At 41.8% G+C, this 13040-nt stretch overlaps 1 protein-coding gene across 1 annotated transcript; it reads right to left on the reverse strand.

The window, feature by feature from the left end:
* Nucleotides 1-2830: 2830 nt before the first annotated feature.
* Nucleotides 2831-8184, reverse strand: LOC135760868 (uncharacterized). The gene is made up of 10 exons (XM_065274870.2): nucleotides 8091-8184; nucleotides 7612-7738; nucleotides 6116-6233; nucleotides 5933-6024; nucleotides 5599-5717; nucleotides 5242-5291; nucleotides 5056-5160; nucleotides 4446-4631; nucleotides 4177-4356; nucleotides 2831-4040 (listed from the first exon to the last, which is right to left on the reverse strand). Exons 2-10 carry the CDS (start codon nucleotides 7660-7662, stop codon nucleotides 3802-3804), a joined length of 1140 nt encoding a protein of 379 aa, XP_065130942.1. The 5' UTR covers nucleotides 7663-7738; nucleotides 8091-8184; the 3' UTR covers nucleotides 2831-3801.
* Nucleotides 8185-13040: the final 4856 nt, after the last annotated feature.

Below are 13040 nucleotides of genomic sequence, written 5' to 3' on the forward strand. Positions count from 1 at the left end.
CACTGCACAGGTAGGTTACTCACAACACTGGGGCCTTTGGTTCACTTCAAAGCATTCGTGGAGACAGAGGTGAAGGGTTTCTCACTACTGACACTGCTTGGCCTTCTTCGAGGCGTTGCTGCAAACCCAGGTAAGTGATACACTGCACAGGTAGGTTACTCACAACACTGGGGCCTTTGGTTCACTCCAAAGCATTCGTGGAGACAGGGGTAATGGGTTCTCACTACTGACACTGTTCGGTCCTCTTCGAGGCGTTACTGCAAACACAGGTAAGTAATGCACTGCACAGGTAGGTTACTCACAACACTGGGGCCTCAACGTGGTATTTTCTTCGCACAATCTGCACGGGGCCCGGGCGGCTTCGGTTACTGTCAATACAGCACACACACAGCAAGCTTAGTGAAACACACGGTAAAAGTCACACTCACCACAGCACTCTGCACACGCACTCCACGTGAAGTTAAGACTTGGCCGCCTAGGTCTTGGCTGCTCGAGAGGCGGGTTGGGCGTTCTACACGCCAGCAAGAGAGAAAAGATTTCACAGATGAATATGTTCAACAACGCCCCTCTGTGTCTCCTGGTTACCTCTTCGGCTCACCTACGCATTTAATCCCCGCAGGGCCGGTAACCTTCAACACCCCCACAAAGACACCAGTAACTCCTCTTCTAGATAGCACAGAGCGTTTGTTTCGATTGTTTACTCACGCTTTGTTGTCCAACCGATTCCCCAATCATGCATCCAACAGCGTCGCGTTCTCTTTTCCACATCCAAATCACACGATAACTTCCTTACTCCAACGTTTCCAACCTCTCGTCTTCCCGAAGGGATTAAAGTGAGTCAACCCAGCCGATCTCCACCATAGCAACAAGCGCAAGCAGCAGATTCACAAAGTGCCACCAACAACACCAACGGACATCTTCAAAGGTCTTTATATGCTCAACCTTCTCTCCTTATCGGCCTATCAGTGATCGCTGTGTCGATCGCTCTCACCTGAATGTTATTGGGCTTGATTTAGTGTTTTTGGGGAAACCCCGGGAATTCCGGTGTTTCGCATCAGTCGTCCGAGCGGAACCAATCTCACACACTTTTGGTTCCGCCCTCACAGATCGTCACTTGGTGACACCAACATCAAATCATACTGTGACCCACAGTATTAAATAGTGAGGTCTCTGCCAACACCTAGCTCTACCAAGCTAATGATGAAACAAATTTATAAATAAATATGCTATATTTAATTTACAACATGTATTCAATTCAGTACAATACAACTTTGTTTCCCACATGGCACAGTTTAAAAGGGACCACACTGATGATGCCAACAATAAACAATAAGAATCTGATTGGATCTGGGGCGGCAGTGGCCTAGTGGTTCATGTAGGTTGTCTACAAACCGGAAGGTTGGTGGTTCAATCCCCGGCTTCACTGGACCAAGTGTCGAGGTGTCCTTGAGCAAGACACCTAACCCCAGCTGCTCCCGACGAGCTGGCTGGCGCCTTGCATGGCTGACACCGCCGTCGGTGTATGAATGTGTGAGTGAATGGGTGAATGTGAGGCTAATTGTAAAGCGCTTTGGATGGCCATAGGTCTGTTAAAAGCGCTATATAAATGCAGTCCATTTACCATTTACCATTTACCATCTGTAGTCATCTCTTGTATTTGTATCTTTGATTAACCATGTGGATGGACGATAGTGGCCTTCCGAGCCAACCAGCAGGCCACATCTGACCCATGTCGAAGGCTGATAACCACAGCAATTTAATCAAGTAATCAAGCAGGTGTTGTGAAGTGCTTAGCCCCTCCAAACCACCTTAATGGTCATACAATATGAAGTTGTAGCTTCAATATTCCTCCTTTAAAAAGTTTCCTACATGCATTACTGAAGATAAGAGTTATGACCTTGTTTCCGCATCTGATTTGTAGCATATTCCTACCATGGGATTAAGTTGATATTCAGATGGATATTTCTATTAAATTTACTTTTTTCTATTAAATTTACTTTTTAATTTGCATTGCATTGCCTCAAATCACTGAGCTTCTTAAAATAATGGCTGTTTTTAAACAGAAGAATGCATCCTTCTGATGTTGCATACGTCATCAAGACTGTCTTATTTCATAATATTAACAATTAGCCTATAAAATGGTTAATCATAAATTATTGCAATAAGCATATGGCTTGTTATAGTAATGCTTATTTAGAAACGGCCATTATTCAAACTTTGGTTGTTGCTTAAATGTAAATTTTGTAACTGATTGCTAATATTGCAATGTTGTTTGTATTCAGTGCACTTTAAAGTAATCTGACCCAACCCTACTAACCAATCCTTGGTATATAAATGTGGCTTACAATATGGTTTATATTTAAACAAGCCTCTACAATGGTTTTACAGTCACTATTTTAGTTTGTTACATCTAATTGCATACATATATCTTAATATGAGACATGATGTGGCCTTTAATGTTCCAAAATTTTCATAGTATAGGTTGAATCTAAAAGGATAAATTTTTTCTTCTTCTTAGGGTTGTTGTGTGAGAAGCAAAAGTCAACTATAGTCTGACAAATCTATTTTATTAGGAAATCTATATTTGTATTGTCACAAAGCAATTATTTACAGATATTATCAGTTATAATATATAAACAATTTATATAATATATATATAAATGTGTAGCCCAATTACAATTCCAGTAACTTAAAACAAGAAATGGTATGCAGAAGACAGAGAATATAGTTTGAATACTGTATATTGATGTCAGAGGAAAAGTACAACTCTACATATTACATGTTTCAAAAGTTTGGGAAATAAGCATTTCATCATTTTCATGGGCCTACATGTGAGAGAAAGTGTACAACGTGGACTACCAATCAAAATAACCAAAAGTGGAGATAAAATTAAAAAACAGAAACAATAATAACATCTGGTTATGGCTACTGATAATTACAGCAGTATAAAAAGCATGGTGACAACAAACCAAGTAAACAAGTGCATATTTCTATAATCAGTTTCAACTTAAGTGGACTTTTTAAAATGTCAAAGATGAACTTTAGCTCAAATTACTCCACAAATAATTATAACATGTTAAAATTGCCACTTTGTAGGTATAAATTGTGCTGTTTTTGGTTGTGTCCTTTAAAATGCAAATGATCTCTGCACTAAATGGCAGTGCGGTGGTTAGTGCAGATTAAGGGGCGGTATTATTTTAATAAGATCCCTTACTGACATCACAAGGAGAGCCACATTTCAATGACCTATTTTTTTCACATGCTTGCAGAGAATGGTTTACCAAAACCAGTAACCAAAAGTTACTGGGTTGATCTTTTTCACATTTTCTAGGTTGATAGAAGCACTGGGGATGCAATTATAGCACTTAAACATGGAAAAAGTCTAGATTTTCATCATATGAAGTTTCGTTGCAAAACGAGATAAATCCGTTTTTAACATTTTTGTCAAAACATGTTTATTATTATGTTATCATGTTATTATTTTGTTTTATGGTGCTGTATTTTTAAGTTATGAAGGTTTAAATCAAAACAAACCAACTGCAGTTGAATTGATATTAATTGGAATGCACAAACAAAAAACTAGATTTCTGAAAAATAAAAAAAATGGAAAAAAAAATCTTGTTTTGCAACGAAACTCTTCATATGTCAACTTAAAATAAATAAAATTATTCAATTTAAATTCCTTTGTCTGCTGGAACGTATCTAACCACAAACTTATTTACAAAAACAAAGGAACTTCTGTCAAAACTCCAGAAACCTTTTTAAGTTATCAAAGTACAAACATGCGACTTGAGTTCCAATTCAATTTACGTGGGTCCCCAATTCTTCATCGTCTTTGTCCTCAGAGCTGATGTCACTTTGCCAGTCCATTTCTTCCTCTATTTCCAATTCCTCCTCTTCCAGTAGCCTAGGAGTTTTTTCAAGAATCCCTCTATATGTGCATGCCACAGTCTGCTGTTTGAGTCTGAGGTCTTGCAGTCTTCTCTTGAGTAGAGAGAGGAGGCCCTTGCACCCATCCTCTGTGAATCCATTTGGATAGCCTATAAGTCCACACATAAAAAATAACAATGTAATTACCTACACACTAAACATTTAATCAGAGAGCTTATTTATGTCAAGACAAATCTTAAATACCAAGTCAATTTGGAAAAAAATAAGAGTTTAAATTATACTTACTTCCTGTTTGTGTGCACTCTGAAACAGTGGCCATCAGTGACTGAACCTTTGCTACAGAGTTTTTAAGGTACTGACAGTGCTGCATCATTTCCTTAACAAGGATCTCCTTTTCTTCTGTCAGTCGTGAGACAAGCATTAGCTGGTCAAAGAGCTTCTTCTTAGTAATAATGTTGACACCGTCTGAAGGAATAAAAACTATACATTAATAAACATATTTGAGAATGATACATTTTAAATAAAATAATAAAAGTTAAATGTTCATACAATACCTGTGTTCTCTTCCTGCCAAGGCCAGATCATGCTCTCTGGAGTTTTGTTGGAGAGTTTCTGCACAACCGAGTTTGTGTCCACAGGGTCACCATCAGGTTGTTGGTTGTATCTCTGGATCTCCTCCAGCAAGCATTTCTTTTCTTGGCCAATCTTCTGGCTAATCTTCTGACGCCTTTTGTTGCGATCTGTAGTAAGAGCAAAAACAATTATTGAATTTAAGTAATTGCCAATAAAACCCCATATTTGGAATGTGACCTCTGCATTTAACCTATCCAGTGAGTACACGCGCAGACAGACAGACACGCGCGCATACATACATACAGACAGACAGACACGCGCGCATACATACAGACAGACAGACAGGCAGGCAGGCAGGCAGGCGCGTGCAGGCAGGCAGGCAGGCAGACAGGCGCGCGCAGGCAGGCAGGCAGGCAGACAGGCGCGCGCGCAGGCAGGCAGACAGGCGCGCGCGCGCAGGCAGGCAGACAGGCGCGCGCGCGCAGGCAGGCAGACAGGCGCGCGCGCAGGAAGGCAGACAGGCGCGCGCGCAGGAAGGCAGACAGGGGCGCGCAGACAGACTGACACGCGCGCGCACAGACAAATACATACCATTTTGTCTATAAAGATAGTGTTTCTTCTGACAAATGCTGACAAAGAGTGCTTCAATTGAGATCTGTAAACCACGAGCATCAACATGAGTGGCTCCTGTATTTCCTAAATTAAAGGCAAGAAGAAAGAATATTTTTTAAACACCCTTAAGTTCTGTAAATTGCAAATCGCATAGTAGAAACTGACTTTGGGACAATATTGAGTTGTGATGGATATTGCTGTCCAAATTCATACTGCTTCACCAAGAATGAGAATAAAATATCAGAATTACATGCCAAGCAGGCATGAATGCTGCAAACATGGATCACTGGATATTGAGCCCTACTGGCACATTGTGCTTGATAATTTTCCATTAGGTCTGATTTGGACCGACCATTCTGTCTTTTTGCTAAAAAGGTTTACTTTAAGTTAAAATACTAATTGAAGACTTATGACTTGCAAATGGTTTCCATTCCACTTGAATTTAACAATAAGCTACAGCTACATGCATTACAACCAAATTACTTCAGATAGGGTTTATGTATAAAGCATCATTGTCCTTACCCGCCACTGGCCCACTGGTTTACATCAACAACCCACTGTTTTAACATGTCATCAGAGCAATGCAACTGGTCCTTCATATTCTTCAGGCTCTCTGTTGCATCCAAAGTCTTTTCTATGGTCTGCAAAACAGTAACAGAAAATCTTGTAATTTCATAAAATAATCCAAAAAGTATATGCTCCTGCCTGATTTAATACAATAACATCTTCAACTACATATACACAGCTGAAGTCCTGCACCCCTACAGTGTCTACATAGGGGGTAACAGTTTAATGCAATTTAGGTGTACTTAAAGTTCAACAGTAACGGTTTCCTTTTCTAAATACATGAACACACCTTTTTGAATCTGGAAGACAAGGCAATGTGGAGGCCATTCTCTTTACGCCGATTCCACCCACTTGCATGGACAGTATGCATATCAGTTCTCACTGTACAAAACAATAGAAAATCTAAATTGTCAATGTAACTCAGCATACAACATTAGCACATTATTGTAAGGGTGACGAGAAGCTTACAAACCTGACTTGGTCATATATTTTGTGGTCAGAGCACATCTGGAAAGAAAACTATTAACTTGCTCTACTTCTTCACCAAGAGTGGTTCCCGCACCTTCCTGGTTCCTCGCATTCCACAGAATCTACAGGAAGCAGTTGACTTGTTAAACAGTGTGGACATAAAGGTGATTGATATTGATGCATATCCCAAGGTCAACCACTGTAGAGGATAGCACATAGGGCAGGACTATTCAAATCTTACCCTAGAGCAATGGTCACCAATCCTGGTCCTGGAGGGCCGGTGTCTCTGCAGAGTTAAGCTCCAACCCTAATCAAACACACCTGAAGCACCTTAATTAGCTGCTTTAGGTGTGTTTGATTAGGGTTGGAGCTAAACTCTACAGAGACACCGGCCCTCCAGGACCAGGATTGGTGACCACTGCCCTAGAGGGCCGAGCACTGCATAGCTTAGCTCCAATCAAACTTACCCACCTGCGATTGTCTAGTGATCACGAAGACCTTGATTAACTTGCTCAGGTGTGTTTGATCAGGGTTGCAGCTAAACTATGCAGTGCTCGGCCCTCCAGGGTAACATAGGAGCTCATGTTTAACACAAAACACACCCCTGGGGCCTGTTCTTCATACTTGAATTACTCAATTAGGATTTGATTGTTGCATAATCTTTGATTATTCAAGGCTTAAACTGGAGTTGTCATCATAGCAACAAGTCTATAAGCTTTAACCTGAATGGAAGCAGGCTTATTCATGTAAATAAAAATATAGATTGCATGTTGCTGCTTTTTACATGATTTGGAAAGTCTGTTGCAGCAATGTCTATAGAATTTTAAGAAGCGGAAGATGAACGATAAATATGAAGAACATTCTACATTCAACGCATATTGCAGGATATCAATAGCTTCACCATATCAATAGCTCTTGTTCTGAAGGGGTTAAAAAAACTAGGTGTGTTCTTTGGCCATTGTAACAATCGGCCAATCACAGCATTGCTGATTAATGTTTCTACTATCAATGTGTATTTCCATTTTCACGCAGGGAATTAGTGTGCAATGATATCTGATTATTAAATCTAGCTATACAAATCAAATCCACATGCAAAATTAGTGAGACTATGAATGCACGTCATGCACTGTGGCACTTTACATTAATTGTTGGCTACACTAATATAAAAGTAGTTAAATCCATCAACTCGCATTTTGTATTGTGGGCTTTGGCATGCATAACGGACAAGCAATGTTTCATTTTCCGAAGAGGCTGAAGATGAGTCAGGGCCTCTGACACCTTCTCCAGATATGGCACATAACGGCAGGTCACATCCATAGCCAAAAACGTAGCATCCTGGAACTGATTTTGGAGAAACATTGGATACGCAAATATTTCTCCTCTATACATGTTCAGACCTTTGGGGGGAAAAATAAAGAGCACATTGCACACCGAAAAAGGCTTCAGTTCATCATCTTCTCTTAATACGTTTAATTGCAATTGATCAAATCCAATACCAACCTTTGAGTAAGAATCCATGCCTGCACACAGCAATTTCAACTCCTTCTTCATCCAACTTGTTGGCCTGCTTTGATGTCTCTCTTGCTGCTCTCCAGTGGGATTCCCCACACATCGCTTTTCCTGCAATCTACCAAAGTAAATTGTTTTAACATGTCAGTAGTTAATTCATGGACATTAAATAGAAGGGCTATTGCCCCCTCAAACACACAAACATTATCATCTTAACAATTACAGTCAGGATTTTGTCTTGAATTGCCTGATTTACCCATCTTCCATTTGTAGCTCTCTGGAGGATAACAAACCAACAGATGTTCTTTGCTATTTAGCACATAGAAGGTTAATTACAATAGTCAGAGACGATGTGTTGGACATATGTGCAACAACCAATACTATGAATATACTGTCCCCTCCGGATTGGAATCTAGCTGTTTTTTTATCCATCTTTACACTTTTGTCACTCTCACTCTTTTTAAACTTACATTTTTGACAGCCCCCCGGACTTCCTCAACAAAATTGGACACCTCAGAGTCCTGGGCTAAAAACACTCCATCAAAGAATCCTGGCTCTTCACTCCACCAAGAAAATTTATTTTGTATTCATTGTAGTAAGAAGTTTACAAAACCAACAGTTAAGGTTACAAAGTCTAACATAGATTTTATATATTTAACAGCTACAGTATAAACAGCTTAATTTTAAATGGCAGACCTATATTACTATGATAACATTAATACATACATTAATTACTTTGGCTGTTTTTAATGAGCACACAAAACTTACTGGTTTGTTTTCTGGAACCTGTAGAGTTTTCGGTTACCATCAACTGAAACAGCCACCATGTCAGGGCTACAGGCTGGACAGACAAATGGCTCCTTTCCCAGAAGTTGGTTCTTTTCAGAGTTGCAGTACACGTATTGCAGAAAGCTCCTCTGAAAAGCATCTACATTCACTTTGCCAGTCTGAAAAAAGAAACACATGATACTATAGCTTTTAACAACAACAAACTACACAATCACCCATTTTTGTGGGGTTTGTTGCATTTGTCTTTCAGCTTCACATTTTTACATACTCTTCCAAATTGCCTCGTTCTCTGGTCCAACATTGCTGTGAAGGCTTTTACTGACATTCCTGGGGCTGCTGTCTTCATAGCCTCAAAGGAATGGAACAGATCTCAGTGGAACAGTGTCTGTGCTTGCATGGTAGCGGGCCAGTAACCACTCCTTACTAAGTCACTGACTGCTGGGGCCCATTGCTTATTGCAATGTTTGCATGTAAGCTCTGGGATCTTAAGATTGTAACGGCCTGAGAGCAAATGAAAGACAAATAAATAACAAGTAACGTGTCAAATAAACATTTATTTTATTTCACACAATCCTACCATTTATGCAAACCAGTATGATGGATCTACCAGCAGAGATTGCAACATCACCAGTGTCACAAGAGCATATCCTTGGAGGAAAGGATGTTGGCAGCAAACAATCTGCAAGAGAAAAGGATAATCAGGATGACATTAAAGAATGTTTGGGTCGTGAGCAAGTACTTGAAAAACATAACACATCATTTAATAATGTTGTCTGTTAGGAGAAAAATGCTAATCAATTGAGGGCGCACTCACATTATCCAAAACAAACCGCGCCCGAATGTTTGACCCCCAAATCATAGTTCGTTGGACTAGTGTGATTGCTTTGTACTGTGCCAGTGCATGGTTTGGTTAATCGTGCCCTGGCCCGCTTGCATAGGTGGGCTCTGGCACTGTTCACTTGGGCTCAGGTTTGAAATGAACAATGTCACCGCAGATCACGCCAAACACAATTCATAAGAAGAGATTGTCAGCTGCACAACAGTCATAAACTTAATTTGCCTCGGTAAAAACTTTCTGAAGTGTGGGGGCAGAGTTACGTGAAAGTATGAGTGGTGCAAGCAATAGATCGTCAAAGCAATATGAAGCCCTCAAATTAACATTACAATGGGCTCTGGTGTTGTGGGAGAGTTTACTTTCTGTTTTCTTCAAAACAACTGCATCCTACTGACAAAAGCATTCTTGAGCATGGATTGATAAAAGTGTGACTGTGTGCAGGTGAGGGAGTGGGTACATTCACGCTCGAACATGGTTCAGCCTGGTTGGGTATAATGTGAGTGCGTCCTGAAAAACAGGCACCAACCATGTTCACAGATGATGTATTTCTCATCATGGAGTTTCACAAACTCTGTTGGAGGGATGTACTTAAAAAAACCATACATTGTGGTTTGCCTACTGTGCAGAGTGTGGCGTTTATGTACCAGTTGATCACACTCTGCACAAAACCACTCAGATGGTAAACACTCCCCACAACGAATGATGGCTTCTTTCTTGTGACAGTGATTACATGTCATTTGGACGATGTTCTCAGCTGTCAAAAGTTGGCAAGGTTTTGTGGCCTCGCCTGTTGCCAACATTGTTGGACCCCTTTCTGCCTTTCAGACCAACTGGACATTGGTGGCTGTGGAGCAAGATTTTCAACATCAATGCTCTCAGAGTCCTGCAGAATGTCCTCAAGCCTCTGCATGTTAAAATCTTCAAATAGAGAAAGAGAAAAATTTAAACATACAAGAAATCCAACTTTTCAATTCCACATCTTTTGTGGCAGTTACACTGCTTTTAATACATGGAGAGTCCAGTGATAGCAGAAAAGGCAAAAGGATAGTTAAAAATGGGCAAACAAACACATGGCCCTTGAGATTAAGTGTAGGTTAAGTGTGAAACTGAACAACCACCACATGATTTTGCTGAGAAACACTGATGCTGTCTAAAGTTATCCTAGTTCTGTCATGTGGACAGAGCGTGATGCATCAAACTGTGGTAACTTCAATATTCAATAGTGTTTTGGGGGAACATTTTTAGCTGATTAGTTACTAAAATAGCTAAAGTTCAGGTATAATGAAACTTATTTTGTACCTAACTCGTTGTTTTCATATAAAGCAGGGGTGGCGAACCTTGGTCCTGGAGAGCCTCAGTCATGCAGAGTTTAGCTTTAGCTCTAATCAAACACACCTGAACAGGCTAATCAAGGTCTAAAGAGTTAAAGGCTGTTTCTCAATGTCAAGGAAGAAACCTCGGAAGCCAGAATTTTGAGGATGCTACGTCATCTACATCCGTCGAAGGACTGTTGTCGAGGATCCTCGGAATTGCAACCAATGACTGAGTCCTTAAAAATTTTTTAGAAAAATATCCCATATACAGGAGAGGATGCATGTTGATTAATCGCAAGATGGCGGCGCGAACACATCGCGAGGCTCAGCGTCTCTCCAGTTTTTGCAATTTTTCAGTATTATTCCTGCTCATCTCGGGTCTGTTCGTACTGAACAGCTTTGCTTTAACATCATACACCCGACAGGAGCTTTTGGATATCGGTGAGGACTTTACCAGCAGTTTTATCACCAATCTTCGACTCATCCCTGAGATTGCTAGAACAACCGAGGCTTCGCACTCTACCCGGCCGGGCGGAAGTGCTCGCAGGCGGCGTCGAGATCGTAAACAAAGGCGGGGGAAGCGCGGAGGTCTAAGAGCCAAGCTAAAGCTAGCACCGCTCCGGCTCTCTTTACCCAGCATTTTCCTCGCTAATGTGCGGTCACTGGTGAACAAAATGGATGAGTTACGACTCCGCATCACCCACAGTAAGAGACTTATGGACTGCAATGTCATGGTTTTCACGGAAACATGGCTACACAGCGACGTACCCAACAATGCTATTGAGCTAGCAGGACGCCACACGCTCCGGGCAGATAGAACGGCAGATGACTCCGGCAAGACAAGAGGTGGTGGATTGTGCATTTATGTCAACAAAGCTTGGTGTACGAACACTGTCATTGTTGGGAGACACTGCTCAGCTAACCTAGAGTTTCTCATGGTTAAATGTAGACCTTTTTATCTGCCACGGGAGTTCACTTCCACCATAATAACCGCAGTCTATATTGCATCAGATACTAATGCCAAGCTTGCTTTGAACGAACTTCATGCAGCCATTAGTAAACAACAGACTGCTCACCCAGAGGCTGCTTTTATTGTCGCGGGTGATTTTAATCACTGCAAATTAAAAACAGTACTCCCCAAATTTCACCAGCATGTTTCCTGCCACACCAGAGGAGACAAAACTTTGGATCATGTTTATACAAACATCAATGGAGCTTACATCGCGAGCCCCCTCCCCCACCTCGGACAGTCTGATCACCTTTCTTTGTTTCTCACCCCTAAGTATTCACCCCTCATCAACCGTGTGAAGCCATCAGTGAGGACCATCAAAGTGTGGCCAACTGGAGCAGACTCTTTACTTCAAGACAGGTTTCAACACACTGACTGGAGTATGTTTGCTTCACAGGCGGCCTGTGGCTCTCACACTGACATTGATATCTACACCTCCTCTGTACTGGATCACATCAACTCCACCATTGACAGTGTAACAACAGAAAAACAGATAACAACATACCCTAATCAGAAGCCATGGATGAACAAGGAGGTTCGACTTCTGCTGAAAGATCGCAACGCTGCCTTCAGGTCAGATGACGCTCAGGCCTACAGTAAATCCAGGGCTAACCTGAAAAGGGGCATCAAAAAGGCCAAGTACTGCTACAAGCTGAAGGTAGAGGAACACTTTTACAACTCTGACCCCCGACGTATGTGGCAGGGCATCCAGATCATCGGTGACTACAAGTCAAGCAACTCCACACCAACAGTCACGGACGTCTCCTTCCTTAACGAGCTAAATGACTTTTATGCTCGCTTCAACAGCAACAGCAAGGAGACAGCCACCAAAATCTCACCCTCAGCAGACCACCAACCCCTTAAACTCACCCCCTCAGATGTCCACACTGCACTGAGCCGGATCAACGCACGCAAGGCTGCTGGCCCGGATGGCATTCCCGGACGTGTGCTTAGGGCATGTGCAGAGCAGCTTGCAGGGGTCTTCACAGACATTTTCAACCTGTCCCTCACCCAAGCAACTCTGCCAACATGTTTTAAGTCCACATCCATTGTGCCAGTACCGAAACACTCCTCCCCAACGTGCCTGAATGACTATCGCCCCGTAGCACTCACCCCCATCATTATGAAGTGCTTCGAGCAACTGGTCCTAGCACACCTCAAAGTCTGCCTCCCACCCACACTGGACCCACACCAATTTGCTTACCCCAGAAATAGGAGCACAGAGGATGCAGTATGCACAGTGCTGCACTCTGCACTCACACACCTGGACAATAACAACACGTATGTTAGGATGTTGTTTGTTGACTTCAGTTCAGCATTTAACACCGTCATTCCCTCCAAGCTGACCACAAAACTTGGAGACCTGGATATCAACACCTCCCTCTGCAACTGGGTTATGGACTTTCTGACCAACAGGCCTCAGCATGTTCGGTCAGGTCACACCCACTCCACCACCATCACACTTAATACTGGC

Source organism: Paramisgurnus dabryanus, chromosome 16 (assembly GCF_030506205.2).
Source record: "Paramisgurnus dabryanus chromosome 16, PD_genome_1.1, whole genome shotgun sequence".
Classification (NCBI taxonomy): Eukaryota; Metazoa; Chordata; class Actinopteri; order Cypriniformes; family Cobitidae; genus Paramisgurnus; species Paramisgurnus dabryanus.

Coding starts and splice junctions, on each gene's coding strand:
- LOC135760868 (XM_065274870.2), bottom strand. CDS start 7,662: ATGAAGAAGGAGTTGAAATTGCTGTGTGCAGGCATGGATTCTTACTCA. Junction 6,025..6,115: donor AAAATATATGACCAAGTCAG/GTTTGTAAGCTT, acceptor TGTTTTGTACAG/TGAGAACTGATATGCATACT. Junction 4,041..4,176: donor AGAGTGCACACAAACAGGAA/GTAAGTATAATT, acceptor GTGGACTTATAG/GCTATCCAAATGGATTCACA.